At 35.4% G+C, this 23,419-nt stretch overlaps 2 protein-coding genes across 4 annotated transcripts in view; both read left to right on the top strand.

The window, feature by feature from the left end:
* Nucleotides 1-23,419, top strand: part of RAD54B (RAD54 homolog B) — a 118,136-nt gene that overhangs the window by 45,986 nt on the left and 48,731 nt on the right. The gene's annotated exons all lie outside the window — the stretch shown is intronic.
* Nucleotides 804-13,586, top strand: FSBP (fibrinogen silencer binding protein). The gene is made up of 2 exons (XM_005895532.3): nucleotides 804-2,273; nucleotides 6,049-13,586. The coding sequence occupies exons 1-2, from the start codon at nucleotides 1,900-1,902 to the stop codon at nucleotides 6,572-6,574; spliced, it is 900 nt and encodes a 299-aa protein (XP_005895594.2). The 5' UTR covers nucleotides 804-1,899; the 3' UTR covers nucleotides 6,575-13,586.

Below are 23,419 nucleotides of genomic sequence, written 5' to 3'. Positions count from 1 at the left end.
TGCACATGTAAACTATGAATAGATACTCTCAGATTGCCATCACGAAAGCCATTTTACACTCCCGTGAACATTTCCTGAATAGTACTTTGTCCTGCACCTTCATCCGCTCTTGACATTTTCAGTCATTAAGAATTTTGCGAGTCTTATGAATGAAAATCATTTTTGGTATACATTTCCTTGATAGTGAGATTGAATGATTTTTCATGTTTTCATTAGCACTTCATTTCTTAACACAATGCTTGTATTTAAAGATAGTATATATCCTGTGTTCTTGCTTTCCTTTAAGTAACTGATCAGGTGGCTGGAGCAGGTCAGTTTTCAGTTTGCTTCTCTATGGACCAGAATCATTTACATGACTATTTTCTGCAGTCTTACTCAGCGATAAAACTGCTCAAAAACAGTGAAAGGCTAGAGACACTGAAGAATCAGATTACCCTCTAGAGCGTGCCAGAAAACACCTATCATCCTACAGTGCACCCAGCAATCTTTCACTTTTTTTCCTGACAAATAACATGTTTAAAGCTTCTAGCACATTGTCTGGCTCAGAGTGAGAACTTAATAAATTTAATTCTCTTCCATGGAAAGAATGAAAAACAAAGTAATTGAAAATGTATGGCATTTCTGTAGAGCTGCAGTTCTTTGGATAGGGTCTGTATCTAGATTTCTAGATTTGGGCTTCCCTGACAGTTCAGTATTTACCTTTGTTTTCCTTGGGTCTTTCTCAGTGCTTGGGAACATTATTATAGGTAGGTGTTCAGTAATTGTTTGATTGAATGTAACTGTTTTGAAGTATGTTCTAATTCATTCTCCTGTCTGGAAAAACATGTGTATCACGAGAAAATAGGCTTGTTTGTTTACTTTGTTATTTATCATGTTTTCAGACAGAGATTAGGAAATATATCCTAAACACACAAATGGATAGCCTTGCAAATGACTAGACTGACTGTTCGCTTTCATAGTCCAAATTGTGTGAATATAGCTAAACAGAAATCCTCCTCAGTACTAAGAGCCAATGTGATTTTGTTGTGTGCACTCTCAAGGCGTTATTATGCAGTTCTCTCTGTGAATGGTGTTTTCTACACGTGGTAAAGCAGGCTAGCTTATTCAAAGTACGTTACAGCTGGAATAATCCATTGCTTTAAAAATAATTTTTATCTGCTTTTTAGATTTAGTGTTCAAATATTTTTTCATAAGTAACTGGGGGAAAGAAATACACGGTGGCTACTGAAGCCTGTAAAATGAAGGAGAAGCTTAGCTTTACTGTGGAGTCTGAGCTGGGTGTAACCTAACTAGCTAGAGGATATGCAATTCCTGATTGACAGCAAGACCAGCATTAGGCAGATTTTGTAAGAGAGAGCAGCAGCTCAGAAACCGTGATAAGGGCTCTGTTAGGAAGCACTGCACTCACCACTCATATCTTTAGTTTTTTCATTTTTCTGCCTACTGGATTTGTAAACAAATAGCACAAAACAGTTCCTCTTTTGTTTTTATTAAAGTGATACTGCAATGCAGTTTCAGTCTATCAGCTAGGCAAACGTGTCGAAATTTGATATTCTCACTAAATTAGCCAGTTTTTAGCTGTGTTCCATGCTTATCTCTAGACCTTTGTGTATTAAATCCTATCTCGAGCTGTTCTCTTTATAAGCAAGTGTGTTTTGCTTGTGCCTTCCTGTCTTCTTCAGTGAGAAGCTTTATGTAGGTCAGGCTTGGCTTAAGCAGATTTCCTGAACCTGCGTCAGCTTAAGCTGGAGGAATTTTAATAAACCCTCCCCTGTAGGCGTGGGCCTAAATGAGGCTAGCCTAGTTAAGCCTGATCTTTCTCTGTTTGTGAAAAGAGCTGAGCAGAGCTGAAAGCTGCATGGTGGTTTCAGAAACTGCCTACTTAATTAGAAAAGAACAATGGTAGGAAAAGCTAGATCTTCCAATTTTACCTTATCTGAAAAGCTTGATTTGTTAAAGCTTGTGAAGCCATATGTTAAAATTCTGGAAGAACACACTAACAAACATTCAGTGATAGTGGAAAAGAATAGATGTTGGGATATCATAGCAGTTAACTATAATGCAATTGGAGTAGACCGCCCTCCTCGAACAGCGCAGGGCCTACGCACTCTTTACAAAAGGCTCAAAGAATATGCCAAACAGGAGCTATTGCAGCAAAAAGAGACCCAGTCAGACTTTAAAAGCAATATTTCTGAGCCAACCAAGAAAGTTATGGAGATGATTCCCCAGATTTCCAGTTTTTGCCTGGTAAGAGACAGAAACCACATACAAAGGTAAGCTTTATTTTATTTTGTTGTGGAAAATTATGGCGCCTCCTATCTATTGGGCTCTGGCTTAGTTGTGATAGAGATATGCATAGTAAACATCCCCACTACGGGAGTAGTGAATAGATTCTTTGTTTTGCATTCTTAGACAAGAAAAGTGAGGCTATAAGGAATTTTTCTGCTGCATTTGATTTAAGCCACTGTTGATTGTCTTCCCTTCCCCCTTCCCTCCTTCTGTAGTTTCTAAAAAGTAAAGGTTAGGGAGGAATAAATGGGATGTAATTTGTGACATTACCTCATAAACTTTTGAAGCTTTAATATTAATTTATTTAATTAGCTTCTGAGAGGTACCTTTTTCTTATTTCACTTAAGATTACATTTCATTGGATTTTCAGTTTTGTATAAAGTTAGCAGTTTCAGGAGAAATGGGACTCTGGCTTTATTATGAATTTTCACTGTCTACAGTTACTGAATATTAATTGAGCTAAAAACCTGAAATGAACAATTAAGTAAACTTGTTAGTAGCACCATTGCATATGTATATGTTAAGACAGTTTAAATTATTTTTCTAATTTATACTCAAAAGAGACAGGGAAACACAGGAAAAGGTGTTAATGCGTAATTAAGAATTCAGATTACGTAATAAAAGCTTTTGTTGCTTTTATGTATTAATGGTCTAGTTTCACTTTAAGCTCTCCCATAGTGTTTTGCAAGGGTATCAAAATATGAATTTTAATATGTCAGTAAGAGCAACTGGATTAGAAGCAGGTTTTTGGTTGAATTTTGTGCTCTACATAACCACTTGCCTGGAAATCTTAAAAGACTATTATCTTACTGCTAAATTCAGATTTTAACCCCCAGCAAAAGATAAAAATGGCAGCTTCATGCTTTTTCTGAATCATTTGGAATAATTTAAGCAAACCGTAAACTCCTTGCTAGTTGAGAAACCTTTCAAACTTAACTTTACAAAGTACTTTCCTGTTCGTGAAAGAGTCTTTATATAAGCAAAATGATTAATTACCTGTGAAATTCTTTTGAAGTTAGGGAGGAAATGGGAAAAACCTTCTTAGTCAAACATATTTGTTATTTTGATAATTTACTAGGATAGTATTTTTGAGCCCAACTTCTTACAATATACTTATTTCTAGTTGATAGCATAGTGAAAGATAACACCAGTGGGAATCCAAGACATGGATACACAGTACATTAATTCATGGGGTCACTGCTTAAACTGTTCACTGTGATGACAAATGATTAAATCCCAGTATGGTGAATGTCAAAACCCTTCACAGTGAGACTGCTTTATACTCATTCAATTTTTATACCTCTTTGAGCCATAAAGAACATTGGCTTTGCATTATAGGTATTAAACTACCTTTTGGCTGTAGGCTTTTATAATTTGAAAACTAAAACTAAATGTAGTTTTATTAAGTTGTGTATTCTAAAAATACAGTAATGTAAAAGAGAAATAATATAAAAGATACAAGTATCTGTTTACGTATATATGGTATATGTATACATACCTACACAGTCAGTCTTTTGGGACACCAACATTTCTCTGATAAAATGAGTTAATTGATTTACACATTTCTCTGCCTACTGTTGAAGCAGTTTTTCAGTTTTTAAAGGTAAGAGTATCAGAAATATGCCACTTAAAACATTCGTGTCAGCATGTCTGCACTGCCACTTTCTCCATACTAGTATTTTCATTTAATATATTTATATATTTAATGTACTTATTTGACATCATCTTGACTCTTAATTATCTCGGAAGTTTATAATTACAGTATCTTAATTATGCTTCTATATAAATATGCCTGTTAATCTCATCAAACTCTCTATACTTAATAAGGAAAATGTTACTACATATTTTTTTTAATGTATTTCAAGATATGCAACTATTTCATAAGGCTGTTTCTGCAATTCACATTGATTTATGTCTTTATTTTTGCCTCTCTTTAATATCATTATATTTTGTGTTTTTATAACCAATCTGATCCTCAGAATTCATATTCATAAATTTTAAAAGTCCTTTTCTGTTTGATCATTTTTGTGACTTTCTCTAAGTCATTTTTAGACTTTGTTATGCCTTATTTGTGATGTTTTAAACTAAAATAGCATGGAATATAACAGATATAAGGCATATTTTAAATTTACATGGGAGTATATTATCTATGTTTAATTGTGAGTCTTACAGTCTATTATACATACTAATTTGGAAAAGTAATTATGTGGGTTTTTAAAATTTCATTTGTAGCTGTAGTTTTAACTTTTTCCCACTCGAGGGTTTAGAGATGTTAGTAAAAGTAAATCTTACTAATTTGAATTACATTTGTATTCCTTTTTTTGCTTTCAAAAATCATAAAATCACAAAGGCAAGATTATAATTTATATAATCTATTATACAAATAGATTTTTCATAACACATTAAATATCTTATTTCATTTGTACCTCTTAGACAAATATCTGATATTTCTGGCAATTTAATGCTATTAGTGACATATGGAGAGTTTGAATTCTTTTCCTTTTGTTCTACTTGAATTTGTTCCAGCATTTTAATCACCCGTGTGGAATGCATTCTTACCTGTATTACTTATTTATGATTTATAAAATGTTCTTTCAATAATATTAAGTGTAGCATTTCCATTAATGTTCCAATAATCTCTTTCACCTCTATAACTTTTGTTTTTAAGTTAGGCAGAGACATATTTTTAAAAAAACCTAAGAAACATGTATTCTTATTTCACAACTTAATATTATACATGAAATTATTTAAAAACCAACAGGATTTTAAGGAACATTGTGTTTTGTCATAACAAATATTGGTATATCAAAATTTTAATTACGCCAAAACTGTAGTTGCCTCTAATAGGAATGCATGTTTTATGGAAATTTCATGTAAATTTAATAAACTATCAATATATAGAGGCCATTAAAAATTGCATTAAAAACACCATTTCATTTATTCAGTCTTTCAGCATATGACGAGTACCTACTAGATTCCAAGTACTAGTATGATGCTGGGTACTGAGGATTCAGTGGTACATGTAAACCCTTGCTCTTGTACACTTCACCTGGCCACTGGTTAAAAGGCTTAAAGAGCACCTGAGTCGTGTGGTTCTGGATAGGTAAGGGGGAAACGCCACTGTATTTGAAATTGGAAAGTTAGGAGAACCCCCTGCTAGTGGAGCACACCCCAAATCATACACATTGATTTTCTGTGTGCGACAAATGCAGACATCAGTACCTCTCAGAGAGTCTGCCTTGTGTTGTCCACTGGCCCTCCACTGTCCTCCTTCCAAAGTCATGGACCTCAGTGGGTTTTAGATTAATCAGTTCAGGAGAGCAGAAATAGGAGGTCTAGGACTACCATGTGGGGATAGTGAGGCCCAGAATGAGTTAAATGACTCTTTACAGCATTTAAGAACCTCAGGCTTACAGGGACAATTGATAGCTCTTTGAGAGTGTTAAAAATGCCACTTTTTTTTAATTTACCTCCATAGCCTTGTTTAGTATTTGTAATTTACTGTTCTTTCAAGAGCCCAATTTTAAAGTTAAGGATAGGGAGAGCCATATATATATATAATGAATATATATATATATATAAAATAATTAAAATCCCAGCCTTAGTCACTTTATTATTCCAAGGATTAAAAAATATTTTTTGTTTCATAATTTGCTTTTTACCTTGATAATTTAGTGTATATTAAATATGAAATTATGTTTTAAAATGTTCTTGTCTTCATTTGATTTACATTTTATAATGGTTTTTTATGTGCTGTAGTGCAAACTTGGATGAGGAAGCACAGGCTGGTACCAGTTCACTACAGGTAATGTTGGACCGCCATCCAGTTGCTATTACAGTGGAGGTGAAGCAAGAAGAAGACATTAAGCCCCCCCCTCCACTGGTTTTAAATTCTCAACAGAGTGATACTTTAGAGCAAAGAGAAGAACAGGAATTAGTGCGTGTAATGGAAAGATCTTTGTCACCATCACTTTCCTCTGTTGATATGAGAATGACATCGTCTCCATCTTCTATTCCAAGGAGAGATGATTTTTTTCGGCATGAGAGTGGAGAAAATTTTAGGTCACAATTAGGGTATGATCCTCAGATTCTACAAATGCTGAAAGAGGAGCATCAAATAATTTTAGAAAATCAAAAAAGTTTTGGATTATATGTTCAGGAGAAGAGGGATGGATTGAAAAGAAGGCAGCAGCTAGAGGAAGAGCTGCTAAGAGCAAAAATTGAAGTTGAGAAGCTGAAAGCAATTCGACTACGGCATGATCTACCTGAATATAATAGTCTCTGAGATTTTTTTTCAATCTTGCAATTTGATTAATTTTGGCCTGGTTAGTTTCATTTGGGAATATCCTGAAGCAGAGTACATATTCTTAAAACATATTGTTAATCTCTGTTATGAAAAAGGCTTTTTTGACATGATTTTCTGATTATTTAATTTTCCTTTGAAATATAGTAAAACTGATGGCATGCTTATAAATTTTTTGTCTTCCTGGGCTTTACAAAAGATGTTTTATTTTGATTATTAACATATATAAATGCATATGTATATACATAAATATTCTTTCAAAGTTCTGAATCTTCAACGTTTTTAATTAACACTTTGAAAGCTGTATGTAGTTCAAGATGTTTATTAATAAGTTAGTCTAATTTAGAAGCAATACTAGCTTCATAGAAGCTTGTCTATATGACACTGATTTTTATGCTTTCATTCTTTGAAGGAATAAGTTCTAGAATTTTAGGGACTAAAATGTTAGGGACTAGAATTTTAGAGACTAAAATAGAAGGTATTTGGAGAACACTTTTCCCATCTCAATTTAAGGGTAATAAAACTGAGGGCAAGGGAAAACTCAGTGATTTACTTGGTTTAGCAAAGCTCTTTATGGCATAGCAAGGACCAGCACTGGTTTTTGTTTCTCTGTAATTTCCTCCCCCTACGGTTTCATAGAAGAAAAAATCTGCTAAAGTATCCTACATGGTAAAAAATTAGAAACATTTATTTCATTAAAATTGTCTTTAAAAATTGGTGGATTGTGAAATCAGGGGGATTGTGTCAATTACTCCCATCCTCCTTTTTTTTTGTTGTTCTGCAAAATAAGATATACTGTTGGAGCTGTTATATATTGAGGTGGCCAAAAAAGTTAGTTTGATTAGTGAATATGTTGTACAGTAAATATGTCTTTTATTTTTACTTAAAACCAAAATAACTTTTTGGCCAATCCAATATGTTGACTCTGAGATTTAATATGTTGATTCATTTTGAATGTCTTAGTCTGAAAAAGATTTCTTTCACAGTAAAATCACAGTAAACTTTAATGAACAAAATTAAAATTTTACTTAAAAATAGCAAAACATTATATGTGTATAACTTATGATATCTGTAGTCTTATGTTTCTGTAAATATTACTGTTTTAGTATTTGTGGAAATAAATAAAACCTTGATTCTTAAAACACACATACACATTTTGTTAAATCTTTAATATGTGTACTACTTAAGGATTTCTATTTTGGCTAGGGGTTTGTTGAGGAAGGCTATTTTAAGCTAAGCTTTAAAATGGGGTAGGTTGGATTTCAACACTTTTGGGGGAGAAGGCTGTTTATGTCAGAGTGAGCAGCATGAAGAAAGGCATAGAAGAAGAGAAAAAGTGGGTCAAAGTGTATAAGCCCAAATACAGTGCTAAGCCAGGTGATTTTTAAGTGATTTTAAGTGAACACAGAGCCAGTTAGGGCTGTGATAGTCTGGATGAGGACATATACCTTGACTAATTGGGGTTAGCTACTCTTCAGCTCTAGCAGAATTTTTATATGCAGAAATAAGCAAGAAATCTGCATTTTTATGAGAAATTTTTATATTTAAGATATTTACAAATAATTTAAATGTTTAAAATAATAAATACATAAAACATGTGAGTGGGCCTCATTCAGCCATTGGGTTTCTGGCTCCTGGCCTTTGGTGTAGACCAGTGGTTCACCAAGAGTGCATCTTGACCAGCAGCATCAGTATCACTTAAAAACTTGAGAGAAATGTAAATCCGTTCCTTTTGGATCAGTGACTCGAAGGGGAGAGTCCAGCAGTTTGTTTTAATAAGCTCTCTAGAGATTTCTGATGCAAGCTATAAAGCCATTCAAAGAACCGCTGAAACAGAGTATTTTGAAACCTAACATGATGCATAAATCATTAGAATTTCAAAAATTTGTGTTGAAGAGTGGGTGAAGGTAAACTGAGGGATATCATTTTGGAAGTTGGAAACTGGTGCTAGATTATGGATTACATTAAAAGCTGTTTTAAGGAATCAAATGTGATTGTATAATGGGAAACCTTGTAAGGCTTTTGACTAGGGGCATATGCCTTAAGCTCTGTCTTAATGTCATAATAACAGCATTTCAGAGTGGGCATTGTAGTGAGGAGATGAAATCCAAAATTTAGGTTATGGCTACAGGAATAGAAAGAAAGTAAATAAAATAGACCCTTATGGTACTGTTTGAGCCTGTTGACTGCTTAATTTCATTGGCGTTTTATATCAGCTATTAGAGTTAAATATTACAAAAATGTCTTGAATGTATAATGTGATATATCCTTTTGACAATTTCATCTTCTTTAATCTGCTCTCTGACTTTTCTTTCAGTCCAAAGACTTTAAAATTCTTATTCGAGGTAATGTTTTTACAGTATAATTCTCATAAGTCTTTACAGTAGTAAGCTTTAACTTTTTTTAATTATTGAAAGCAAGTTACCATACAAAATGTAATAATTCATATTATAATCTTAGCATGGTACTACTCAGAATTGTTAATGAATGTTCAATTAGAATGCTAACTTGTACAGCTAAATCAGAGTTTTCCAAATTGTTCTGTGGAATAGTCATTCTATGAAATGTCTTTATTAGCAAAGTAACATGTTCAAAAAAAGTACAATATACATTTTTTTTGGTGATTAGATTCTAAAATAAGTGTGGAAGGTAAAAACATAGACTATACAAAATCGTCCTTGAATATTTTTTTGGCTGCCGAGAAAACGTAGTCTGCTTCAGTAAGATTTTTCACCAGCAGTGTTCAAGATTGTTGTTTCATTGCTGATATCATGTGACAAATGTGTTAACGTTTAGGGCTGAATAGAATAGAAAACCTTAGTTTTACATATTTTTAAACACCAGCATTCCACTCATTGCAGTGGAGTTCACTGCAGCAGTTTTTCTGAATCACTGTTGTTTTATTTTAATCTGCAAAACTTAAAGTGAATGTGATTCTGCTTCATTTTTATTGCTCCACCTCCTCACCCCAGCAACTATAGTTAGCATAGGATAGTTTTTTGAAAAATTCTGTGTGAAAAAGACTTGTTTAACTACTGAACTGGTTTTGGAGGCTGCTTATTGTTATCTTGCAGAATATCTTAGGGAAATTCTGAGCTAAAGCTTTTTTCTTTTCCTTTCTGTATTGAGAATTTTTTGAGTTTTTGGCTACTTACCAACTTAACATTCACAGTTTTTGCTGAGGACAAGTTTCACTAAGGGGCATATGTAAGGGCAAATTCTATTAATGCAAATAGAATAGAACTGAAGCCCCCTGACATCTTACATACTACAGAGAACTGTTTGGGGCCATGAGCTTTACTTATGAAATGTAATGCTGGGAAAACATAGAAAAGAGTGATTTTATTTTTTAAATGTAGACTTGGTTCTGTATAAATACATTAAATTTGAAAAATATACTAAGTCATAAGACTATTTCATCCAATATATTAGTAATTTAGATAGTGCATATGTTATTCTTGTCATCTTGTCTTTTCTTACTCATTTGAACTCAAATGGGTATGTTGGTGTTTTTTTTTAACAACTTATGACTTTATAAAACTAGGTATGATTTATAATAGCACCCTGAAAAAGTTTATGAAGTTCTTTCATTTCTAACAAATGCCAGATTTCTTAAAATACTCAAATATATTTCTCTTTTGTGTAATGAGACATCAACTTGGTGCAATTTAATTTTGAAAGATTGATTCTACCTTGTTGCATCATTACTTACATGAAAATGTTTAAAATATGAATTATTTTTCATGTGCCTTCTTTTAGAATAATGTCAAGTTTTAACTGAGTGTGGTAAATTGTAATTAAAATATATTATAGATGATAGTGGTTAAATGGTTTGTTAACACATGTTCTTTTAAATACATGGTAACACATTGTATTGACTTGTGTACTCTTTTTGTGTGCCATAAGTCAAAGAATTCAGTACTACACAGGTAAAATTTTTTGATGAGACATAATTGAAATACTGACATTTTTTTAGGTGATTGTGCCAGTGGTTGGTGGTGGTTTAGTTGCTAAGTCATGTCCGACTCCTGTGACCCCGTGGAGAGAGGAGCCTGGCAGGGTACAGTGCATGGGATTCTCCAGACTGGAGTGGGTTGTCATTTCCTTCTCCAGGGAATCTTCCCAACCCAGGGATTGAACCTGGGTCTCCTGAATTGTTGGTACATTCTTTACCAACTGAGCTACAAGGGAAGCCCTTGTGCCAGTATAGTTGCCAAATATACCATGTCTAAATTTCATAGTATATTTATTTTTTCAATTGTTAAGATTCACAGATTTTCAAAATCAATTGAACATTTGATGGTGACTTTGATTGTAAATAGTAAAAGTAATTAGATGAAATATGGTTGTAATACTTAACAAAGAGAAAAAACAAATTTTAAAAATATGCAACCTAATTAAACATTAATAGTCATACAGATCTTTGTATATGATTTTGAGAAATTGGTCCCATATTTTTTATATATCTTCTATAAGTTGTTTTCACTAAAAATAGCAGCTATGATGTGAACTTATATTATTTATCTTTAGTTTTCAGTTCCTTTGTAAATAGTGGAAAGCAAAGTTAATAAATAGATAAATAAAAATGTCACCCAAATTAGCCCACACTTAACTAACATGGATATATCATTAGACTTGCACTTATCACATAGTTATCCATCTATATCCATCCATAAATTCTTTTTTTTTTTCTTTTAAGGAAAACTTATTTTAAAACAAGTTGCAGAATTAAAATACTTTACCCATAAGCACTTCAGCATGAGGATTATGAACTGGAGTTCAATATTTATTTGTGTGTGTATGATGTTTTTAAGTAAGATTTGCAAACAGTGAAATCTTAAATACACCATTTGATGAGTTTTGACAAATTACACCTCTGTAGCTTAAACCCACTTTAAGATTTAAAAGGTTATCACCCTATTCTTTGCCAAGATCAAGTGTAAAAAGTTATCACCCTAGAATGTGCTCTCCTGCCCCTTCCTAACCAATCCACTGGCACCTCAGGCAACCATTATTCTAATTTTTAAAAAAACATAGATAAATTTTTCTTGTTCTAGAACTTAATATTACTGAGGTCAAACAGTGTGAACTCTTTGTTTCTGTTTTCTTTCATCCATCTTAATGTTTTTAATATTCATCATCCTTTTATCAGTAGTTCATTGCTTTTTTTTTGTTGCTGAGTAATATTCCATTTTATAAATACACTACAGTTTGTTTATCCTTTATCTTTTTAAAAAAATTCTTTTTATTTATCTAATGAATTTATTTGGCTGTACCAGGTCTTAGTTGAGGCATATGGGATCTTAGTTCCCTGACCAGGGATCGAACCCAGGCCCCCTGCATTGGGAGCATGGAGTCTTAGCCACTGGATCACCAGGAGAGTCCCCATCTATTATCTTTTGATGGACTTCTGGCCTTTTCCCAGATTTTGGTTGTTCTGTATATTCTCATATAAGTGTGTCATGAACTTAATGCTGGCTTAGGGAAGATATATGTTTAACTTTTTAAGAAACTGCCAGACCTTTTCTCAAAGTGATTGTACCATTTTACACTTCCATCAACAGTGTATGGATTATTTTTTAAAATAAAGTTTGCATGTTTATTGATTGGAATGTCAGAATTGAAATTGATGAATAAATTTTTTATATTTAAATGAATTAAAAATGTTGGGCAGATAGTTTAAATATCTGGGAATATTGTAGTTTGTTGATTTTTTTTTTCTGTTTTAGCACTAATTGCATATATGCTTTGTCATAAAGAATTGAGAAATATGATGAAATGTATAGTTCCTGCCATCCTCAAAGTATCATTCTGAAAATGATCTTTAATGCAAAGAAGTATCTTTTAGGTTTATTTTATACATAATGATACTTGCAGTTAGTTGACATGCAGTCTGTTTTGTTAGGTAGAGAAAACTATGGATGTTTACCAGTTTGAAGAATTTGTGTATTCATGTTTGCATATTTTTTAGTGTAATAAAAACCATATCTTTCAAATCTCACATTTATATTGCAGTTATATGTTAATGCATGTTAAAAGTTCTGATAGCTTTTGGTAATTTTGAAACTCAAAAAATATGGTTTGTAAGAGTATTTATATTTTTTGTTGAATTTGATGATATGAGACATTTTAAATTCCATTTACTCCATTAAAAACAATGTATATATTTAGAATTATTAAAAGAATATTAAAGGTTTGGGTTTATGGAATGTATAATTAAGCCACGTTATCTTAGAGTTACTATGCTTAGGACTCATCCATTAAGATGATAATATCCACTATTAATATTTAAATGACCATGTCTCTGCCTTCCTCTTTTGTCAAAGCATGGTTTTAAGCATTCTTACCCTGTGAATTACCTTGTGAGTTTTGCTCTACACATTCAAGCCTCTGGCTTATGAAGACTATTTTTGGCATTGATTTGGAAAGCACATTACAGGGTCAAGGGAGAAGTAGATCAGAACCAAGTTTAGAAATAAAAATGAATAGCATGCGTGCTCAGTTGCTTTAGCCGTGTCTGACTCTTTTCCAGTCCTGTGGGCTATGGGCATTCAGACTCCTCTGTCCACGAAATTCTCCAGGCAAAAATATTGGACTGTGTTGCCATGCCTTCCTCCAAGAGATCTTCCTGACCTGGGGATCAAACCTATGTCTCCTTCATCTCCTGCATCGCAAGTGAATTCTTTACCCACTGAGCCACCTGGGAAGCCTGGGAAAAATTATAGGTTAGAGCGGAATTGTTAGTGGTGGTTAGTCTGGAATGTAGCAAATTAGTCATTATTTTATATGTTACAAGTAGTCTAGATAAAGGAAGTTATGCTCCTAATATGTTTAATTCCTAATACCTTCATTCTGCTTTTTTGCAGTCATTCTCCTTTGCCTGCTCTATGTGTTAGTCCTTCTCAGTTGTGTCTGACTCTTTGCAACCCCGTGGACTGTAGCCCACCAGGCTGCTCTGTCCATGGGATTCACCAGGCAAGAGTACTGGAGCAGGTAGCCAGTCCTTTCTCCTGCCCTATGCCTCCATTTAAAATGGGACTAAATGGGAAAGGGACAAGTGCACGATGACGATGATGGTCGTCAGCATTTGGAGAGCGCTTACTGCATGGCAAAGACTGTTCTAAGCATTTTACATGTATTAGCTCGTCTAATGCAACAACTCTGTGATGTAGGTATTAGTATTGCATTCATTTGACAATTTATAAGCACAGGGGTGAGTAACTTGTGCAGGGTCATGTTGCTAGCTAGGGCAGACTCAGGCTTCAAGTGCAACCAGTCTGGCTCCAGAGTTCATGCTTTTATTCCTTCTCCTTTCTTTCCTGCAAAAGAAAGGCTATATCTAAATCTGAGACTCTTATGTTATTTCAGTTAGTATAAGGAATTCTGAATTCTTAGAATTTAACTACTGTCTTTTGTTCTAGTTAGTTTTTTTTTTTTTTGCAGGGGCAGGTTTGGACATAACAGGCAGCTCTCCTGGGAATACAACAGGATATTTGACTCTTAAGCTATCTTTCCCAGCCATTTTTGATGAAGACAGGCTTTTTGTCCCTTCTTTAACAGCAATCCTGAGGAATTGCATTTTTCTCTTAACCAAGTGAAAATCAAGAACAAATTTGAAAAATACAGAAAGCTGCTGTCAGTCTTCCATTCAGTGCACAGTGACTGCTACTAGTAGAAATAGTGTATAAAGAAACTAAAATTGTCTAAACTTGCACATCACAACATTTTTTAGAATTCAAAAACTGATCAAAGCATCCCATCTTTTTCATTAATGCTAAAACCCTCAAAACTTTATCTGGAAAAATTAAAACAACAAAAATAACACAGGACAACTAACTTATCTAAAAACTGGTATCTTTTTGACTAAAAACTAATGGAGTAATACAGTCTTCATAATATTTTAGCAAAATTTGATTTAGCAAAACTATTTGGTAGAAATTATGATTATGAAAGAATTTATGTTGGCAAAAATTAAAATACATAAAGAAGTGATAAATCTTTCTTATAACATTTACTTGGAAAATAATCCTGAATGTATACGGTGTACAGCTATGCAGCTGAGTTCAAAGTTAATTTCTAAGGCTACTTTCTCATGAAAATTAGTGTTAAGGTAATTCTATTTTAATATCTTTATAAACATGAAGTAAAAATGTGCCTAGAATAATAATGGCAGTTTTGAAAACTCCCTGTTGTTACAGGAATATGGTGATGACCAAGATCCAAAGAGGCCCTCCTCTCAACACTTTACAGTTTTGTGGGAAAGGCTGACATTAAATAATTTGTCACATAATTGCTGAGTTAATGCTGAGATAACACAACTTGATGTAGTTTTGCAGTCAGGGAAATTTAAACTGTAAGGAAGGGTGACTAGAAATTAATTTAGATAAGCATGTTGAAGGAAGAGAAGTAGAAGGAACTTTGGCTGGAAGTAATGTTTTCTTCAAGACCTTTAAGCCAAGTAGATGATTAGATTCACATTTAAAAACTCATGTGTGTAAGCTCAGTCACTCAAACTTGTGAGACTCTTCAGTCCATGAAATTTTCCAGGCAAGAATCTTGGAGTTGCCATTTCCCTCTCCAGGGGATCTTCTCAACCCAGGGATTGAACACGTGTCTCCTGCATTGGCAGGCAGATTCTTTACTACTGCACTACTTTGGAAGCCCACATTTAAAAATAAATACAGTATATATGGAAAATGGCTTTGGGTGTAGGGGTGGCAAGAGAAGACTTCAGTAGAACTGTTGAGAAGACCCTGCAATATTTCCGTAGTCCAGAGATGATTATTTGGAAAGAGTAAGGACAGTGCAGAAGGCGAATAGTACACAGCTTTGAGAACCATGAAGAGGGTAGAATCGTGTGGATTTTGTGGTTGATTGGCTCAGGAACTGAGAAAATGAATGCCCTGGATGATTACCAGTTTCTTGGCTTCTTTCACTGAGAAATGGAAAAACTGAAAGAGGAGCAATTTTTGAAGAGAAGATAAGTGGACCTGGTGAGTTTGTGACATTTATGAGACATGTAGACCCAACTGCATGTACTGGTATATATACAAATCTAGAGTTATGATCTGGGCTAGAGGAAAACATATAACTTAGTAAAGTAATGGTATTGAAGCCTTGGGAGCTAATTTAAGGAGATTTGGTACATAGTGAGGGGAGTCAGGCTTAGAACTCAGGGCTGAAGAACTCCAGTAAACAAAGGTTAGACAGGGAGTAAGAACTGGCAAAGATGATTAAGAAATAGCAATCAAGGAAGAGGAAAATTTGAAGTGTGTTAGAAGCTATAAAAATAGAATTCAGTATTTCAGGAAGAAATGGTCACTATTATCCAATACTTTCAGGAACTTTGGTCAGGACTAAAAAGTAAAGAGCTCCTTTTTTGTGTGTGGTTTCTTATTTCTTTTTTTTTTAATATAAATTTATTTATTTTAATTGGAGGCTAATTACTTTACATTATTGTAGTGGTTTGGCCATACATTGACATGGATCCGCCACAGGTGTACATGTGTTCCCCATCCTGAACGCCCCTCCCACCTTCCTCCCCATCCTATCCCTCTGGGTCATCCCAGTGCACCAGCCCCGAGCACCCTGTCTCATGCATCGAACCTGGACTTAGTGGCCTTTAACACAGCAACTTTGGGGCAGGCCCGACTGGAAGCCAAGTTGGTGAAGTTGAGAAGTTGCGAATTTGAAGAAACCGAGGGAGTAAGTGGTTATTCAGATGATTATAGTGGAAACAGTGGGGACAGGCAACTCTTTCAGGCAATGTAAGTTCCCTTTTTATGCATGTGTTTTAGTTTATCCCTGAACATACACATCACAGAATAACTTTATTTTTCCATGCTATGGCCTTTTCCTGTGATTTACTGTGGGGAAAGGATTTTAGTAGGGGGAAGTCAGTGATCTTTTTAAGAGCTCTTTCTTACCCCTAAAATAACGCACTGGTTCTCCCTCCAATCCCATAGTTTCTCATTAAAAAAGGAATCAGCCTTTTGACCTGTTAATAAAACATAATCATTTATTGAGTTACAGTATAATGTTAAATAATTTCTAGTGAGTGGGCTTATGTCAACCTGGCGCATTTTAATCTGTTAAATTCTATGTGTTGCCAAAACATATGGTTTTCTTTTTTTTTTTTTAGGGGGGAGGGATAGAGAAGAGTGTTTAAATAATCTTTGCCTATTTAAAATTTCACAAATTATTTGAAATTTTATTATAATAAAAGGTGTAGTGAATTCCTTATATTAAAGAGGATATAAGTAGATTCTTGATTCTTCTAGCACATTCAACACTTATTAAGTATTCGCCTTTTACATATTAAAATACAATAGTATTTTATTTAAATTTTAAAAATTTTTAGTTTTTTTATTCATTTAATTTTGGTTGCACTGGGTCTTCATTGCTGTGCACAGGCGTTCTCTAGTTGTGGCGAGCAGGGGCTACTCTTGCCCTGTGAGGCTTCTCACTGCGGTGGCTTCTTCTGTTGCCAGTGCAGGCTGTAGGCATGTGGACCTCAGTAGTTGCAGCGCGCTGGCTCTAGAGCTTGAATTCAGTAGTGGTGGCACAGGGGCTTTGTTGCTTCACGGCATGTGGAATCTTCCTGGACCAGGAATCAAACCCTTGTCCCTAGCTTTGGCAGGTGGATTCTTATCTGCTGCGTCACCAGGAAAGTCCTTTACTTTAATTTTGACATAATTTCTTACTAATTCAAGTTCTCTTTAGTGCCCATTTTCTACTTATAGATTTCACTGAAATTTTGCAATAAGAGTTCGAGTTTAGACTGCATTTTGGGCAATCTGTAAGTTGTTGGATGAATGAATGTTGAGGGTTTTCAGATCAGATTGAAAATTCAGTTTAAAAAGGTGAGGAACTTATTTTGCTGCTGCTGCTGCTAAGTCGCTTCAGTCGTGTCCGACTCTGTGCGACCCCATAGACGGCAACCTACCAGGCTCCCCCGTCCCTGGGATTCTCCAGGCAAGAACACTGGAGTGGGTTGCCATTTCCTTCTCCAATGCATAAAAGTGAAAGTGAAGCCGCTCAGTCGTGTCCAACCCTCAGCGACCCCATGGACTGCAGCCCACCAGGGTCCTCCATCCATGGGATTTTCCAGGCAAGAGTACTGGAGTGGGGTGCCATTGCCTTAGGTACATCCTTTATAATATGAAATTAGAGAAGTCAAGCAAAGAGGAAATGTAACTATATATAAAAAAGGTCTTACGACTAATAATAAAATTCAAATTACCATGTTAAATGCCATTTCTATCAAATTGGTAAAGATGAATGTTCACACAAAAATCTGTACATAAATGTTCATAGTAGCTTTGCGATAGTTAAGAGCTATTAATGGAAACACCTAAATAAATAATAAGGAACAAAATAATAAAGAACAAAGTTGATATATAGACATCAACTTGGGGTAAATCTCAAAGACAATACTGAGTGGGAGAAACCAGCTTGAAGGGTGGTGTACTGTATGATTTTGATTTGTTTGAAACATTTTTGAAAAGACACAACTATATTGGTAGAAAAACAGATCAGTAACTGAATAGGGTAAGGGTGTGACCAAAAAAGAATAGCATGAGAGAGTCTTTTTTAAAAAAATAGCTTTTGTTTTTGGCTCTGCTGGGCCTTCATTGCTGTGCAGGCTTTCCTCTAGTGGAGAGCAGGGCTCCTCTCGCTGCCGTGAGCCAGCTTCTCTTGTGGGTCTTCTCTGGCTGTGGAGGATGGGCTCTAGGGCACGAGGACTCCGTAGTCACAGCTCCTAGGCTCTAAAGCACAGTCTCAACAGTTGTGCACAGGCTTACGTGCTTCGAGGCATGGGGAATCTTCCCAGATGAGGGATCAAACCCATGTCTTCTGCACTGGGAGGCGGAGTCTTTACCACTGAGCCAGCAGGGAAGTCCCATGAGGGAGTCCTTTGGAGTGATGGAACTACTCATCCTGACTGTGGTAGTGGGTAAATCAATTTATACCTGTGTTAACATTCATAAAACTACACCAAGAGAAAGTGTCAATTTTACTGTATGATAATTGTAACATTAAAAAATACAGTTAAAAATTGGTAAAATGATAAATATAGTAGTGAAGTGGATCCTGTCTTTGTGGGAATATCATTGGTAATACATTATGCAGATGTTTTGGATCATGGAAAAAGCAAGAGAGTTCCAGAAAAACATCTGTTTCTGCTTTATTGACTATGCCAAAGCCTTTGACTGTGTGGATCACAATAAACTGTGGAAAATTCTTCAAGAGATGGGAATACCAGACCACCTGACCTGCTTCTTGAGAAACCTATATGCAGGTCAGGAAGCAACAGTTAGAACTGGACATGGAACCACAGACTGGTTCCAAATAGGAAAAGGAGTCCGTCAAGGCTGTATATTGTCACCCTGCTTATTTAACTTCTATGCAGAATGCATCATGAGAAACGCTGGACAGGAAGAAGCAGAAGCTGGAATCAAGATTGCCCGGAGAAATATCAACAACCTCAGATATGCAGATGACACCACCCTTATGGCAGAAAGTGAAGAGGAACTCAAAAGCCTCTTGATGAAAGTGAAAGAGGAGAGTGAATAAGTTGGCTTAAAGCTCAACATTCAGAAAACGAAGATCATGGCATCTGGTCCCATCACTTCATGGCAAATAGATGGGGAAGCAGTGGAAACAGTGTCAGACTTTATTTTTTAGGGCTCCAAAATCACTGCAGATGGTGATTGCAGCCATGAAATTAAAAGATGCTTACTCCTTGGAAGGAAAGTTATGACCAACCTAGATAGCATATTCAAAAGCAGAGACATTACTTTGCCAACAAAGGTCCATCTAGTCAAGGCTATGGTTTTTCCAGTGGTCATGTATGGATGTGAAAGTTGGACTGTGAAGAAAGCTGAGCACTGAAGAATTGATGCTTTTGAACTGTGGTGTTGGAGAAGACTCTTGAGAGTCCCTTGGACTGCAAGGAGATCCAACCAGTCCATTCTAAAGGAGATCAGTCCTGGGTGTTCATTGGAAGGACTGATGCTGAAGCTGAAACTCCAGTACTTTGGCCACCTCATGTGAAGAGTTGACTCATTGGAAAAGACTCTGATGCTGAGAGGGTTGGCGGCAGGAGGAAAAGGGGACGACAGAGGATGAGATGGCTGGATGGCATCACCGACTCGATGCACATGAGTTTGGGTGAACTCCAGGAGTTGGTGATGGACAGGGAGGCCTAGCGTGCTGCAGTTCATGGGGTCGCAGAGAGTCGGACACGACTGAGTAACTGAACTGAACTGAACTGAAAGCATCATTTTACTGTTTAATGATACGAAAAATTTATTCAAAATAATATATGAAAAGAATACAATAAAAAACTACACCATATTTTCTACATTAGAAGTGTATTTTCCCTCAAAGAAGTGTATAAAATTACTCTTTGTTCAAACACCCTTATTTGTGATAGGAAGGCCAGGAAACTAGAGCCACCGCCCTTCAGTCCTTTCTGTTCTTGACTGTTGTGTTTGGGATTACAGCAGCTAGAATCCTTTCAGGGGATTAAGTTGTTGGGCCAAGCATTCTGGACACAACTTCTTAGCTGCACGTCAATCGTTTTCTTAGAAAAAAACCTCGCTGGTTTCAGATAGTCAAAATTCACTTTCTCAATCCATGAATGCCAATGATGCACAAATGAATTATCTGAATTCTAATAGTGACAGTGGTTTTTCAGACTTTTAGGAGACTGATGTACCTGGCTTGAAGTTGTACACATTTTTTTTTTTTGTTTGGTTTTTGGACATGTGTTTTCTTCTCTAGTAAATATTTTCCAGTGGAATGGCTGGTTATAGTAGGTGTATGTTTAACTTTTTAGGAGTCTGTCATACTGTTTTCCAAAGTTATTGTACTATTTTACACTCCTTCTAGTAGTGTGTGATATTTCTAGGCGCTCTGTACTTTTTTTTCAGTTATAATTGACTTTCAGTTCAGTTCAGTTGTTCAGTCATGTCCCACTCTTTGCGACCCCATGAATCACAGCACGCCAGGCCTCCCTGTCCATCACCAACTCCCGAAGTTCACTCAGACTCACATCCATCGAGTCAGTGATGCCATCCAGCCATCTCATCCTCTGTCATCCCCTTCTCCTCCTGCCCCCAATCCCTCCCAGCATCAGAGTCTTTTCCAATGAGTCAACTCTTCGCATGAGGTGGCCAAAGTACTGGAGTTTCAGCTTCAGCATCATTCCTTCCAAAGGAATCCCAGGGCTGATCTCCTTCAATTAAGATAGTTTTAAAAATTTTAGTCAAGTTAGTGTGTGGTGTTATCATGTTTTTAAACAAGTTCATTGAGTTATAATTCACATTCCACGTAATTCAGTCATGACAGCGAGGCCTGGCATGGTGCAGTTCATGGGGTCACAAAGAGTCAGACATGACTGAGCGACTGAACAACAGCAACATAATTCACTCATATAAAGTATATAGTTCATAATTTTTTAGTAGTATATTTACAGTTATGTGCAGCTATCACCACAATTTTAGGATGTTTTCAGTACTTCAAAAAGAAATCCTGTGCTCTTGAACTTTAAATCCCCATACCTCGTGCCCCTAGTCTCACCCTCACCTCCTAGCCCTAAGCAACCATTAAACTGCTTTCTGTCTCTATAGGCTTTCCTGTTCTGTACATTTCATATAAATGGAATCATGTAATGTATAGTCTTTTGTGATTGGCTTTTCTCACTTAACATAATGTTATTAAGGTTTATATGTGTTGTAGCCTGTATCCATTCCTTTAATGGCTGAATAATATTACGAATAATATCACTAATAATAACGTGATGTACCACAATTTGTTTATTCATTTGTTTGTTGAATGAACATTTGGTTCGTTTCTACCTTTGGGCTATTATGAATAATATTGCTATGAACATTCATGTGCAAGTTTTTTTGTGTGGACATGTTTTTCTCTGTCTTGAGCATATACCTAGGAGTGGAATTGCTGGATCATATGGTAACTGTAATCTTTTGAAGAATCGTGAAACTGTTTTTTAAAGTGGTTGGACTATTTTACATTCCCACCAGTAGTGAGTGAGGATTCCAGTTTCTTTACATCTGCACCATACTTGCTTTTATCCATTTGAGACTAATCTTAGTAGATGTGAAGTGTATCTTGTGTTTTTGTTTGCATTTCCCAAATGGTTAATGATGTTAAAGATCTTTTTATGTACTTACTGACTTTTTGTATATATTCTTTCCTGGATTATCTGTTCATGTTTTTTTGCCCATTTTCTATTGATTTGTTTGACTTTGTTTTCTTAATGGCATCCTTTAAAATTTTTGATAAAATTAAACATATATTTTATTTTTAATGATTTATATATTTGTATTCTAAGAAACCTTTGCCTTCTTCAAGATTACAAATATCTTCTACTACAGTTTCTTGTAAAAGTTTGTAGTAAAATTTTACATTTAAGTCTATGATTCATTTTTCATTAAATTTTGTATACAGGGTGAGTTAATGGTTGATGTTCATCTTTTTTCTGTGTGGCTATCCAGTTAACTCAGCATTTTTTGAAAAGGCTTATTCCCATTGAATTTGTTTTGCCAACTGTGTTGAAAATCAGTTTGTTTTGCCAACTTTGTTGAAAAATAGTGGTCATACACAGTGGCCACTATTTTGTTGCATTGATCATTTTGTCTTTCTTTTAAATACCAAAGTGTCTCCATTTTTGTTACATGATAGTTAACTTTGAAATGAGGTGGAATAAGTCATTAGTTCTCAGTCCTTTGTTTTTAGTTTCCCTGTGGATTTCTATGTAGACAGTTTTATCATCCGCACATAGGTACAGTTTTACTTCTTCTCTTCCTTTCTGATCTTTATACTTTTTATTGCCTTATTGCATTGGCTAAGACTTGCCAGGACAACACTGATTAGAAGTGGTGAAAGTGGGAATTCTTTTTTTATTCCTAGTCTCAGGGCTTTTTCTTTTCCTATTTAAGTAGGTGGGTGAATTTTAAAAGATAAAGTAGTAATTTGGCTTTTGTTTTGTAAATTCTTTTGTTTTGATAGCTTTGGAGGTCAAGTTGTGTATTTGGTAAAAGATACAGTGAATAGCTCTTCAATAACGGGGGAGTGAGATTTTCCTCTCTTCAGCTGGAGTAAACTTATCTAGTCATTGAAAAATATAGTATAAAAGTTAGGTGAGAAGCAAGAGCTAGGGCTCAGTATGAGGATGCTCTATATTTCTCACGGAAGTGCTCATGGTTAACTGCCAAGGGGAAAAGAAAGAATAAGACCGAGTAACAAGGGGAGATTTTGTCTTTAGTGTCAAGTGTGCTTTGAGTTAATAGATAACTTAAGAGTGTTTTTGCTTCAAAGCACTAAAAGAGATACCATTATATAGAATATCATATACATACCTCTCAACCTATTCTGTTATCCTTTGTCTTATTATGTTTTGTCTTTTTTGTCTGTACTTTACATGCAATAAAATTTATGGCTCTAAATGATCCGCAATGATTTCTGTTAATTGTATTCACCTATCCATTCTGAAGGAGATCAGCCCTGGGATTTCTTTGGAAGGAATGATGCTAAAGCTGAAGCTCCAGTACTTTGGCCACCTCATGCGAAGAGTTGACTCATTGGAAAAGACTGATGCTGGGAGGGATTGGGGGCAAGAGGAGAAGGGGACGACAGAGGATGAGATGGCTGGATGGCATCACTGACTCGATGGACGTGAGTCTGAGTGAACTCCGGGAGTTGGTGATGGACAGGGAGGCCTGGTGTGCTGCAATTCATGGGGTTGCAAAGAGTCGGACACGACTGAGCGACTGATCTGATCTGATCTGATCTGATGCA

This window comes from Bos mutus, chromosome 14 (genome assembly GCF_027580195.1).
Source record: "Bos mutus isolate GX-2022 chromosome 14, NWIPB_WYAK_1.1, whole genome shotgun sequence".
In the NCBI taxonomy this organism is placed as follows: Eukaryota; Metazoa; Chordata; class Mammalia; order Artiodactyla; family Bovidae; genus Bos; species Bos mutus.
The sequence above is the reverse complement of the archived record's forward strand: the minus strand, read 5'-3'. Positions and strand labels throughout refer to the sequence as shown.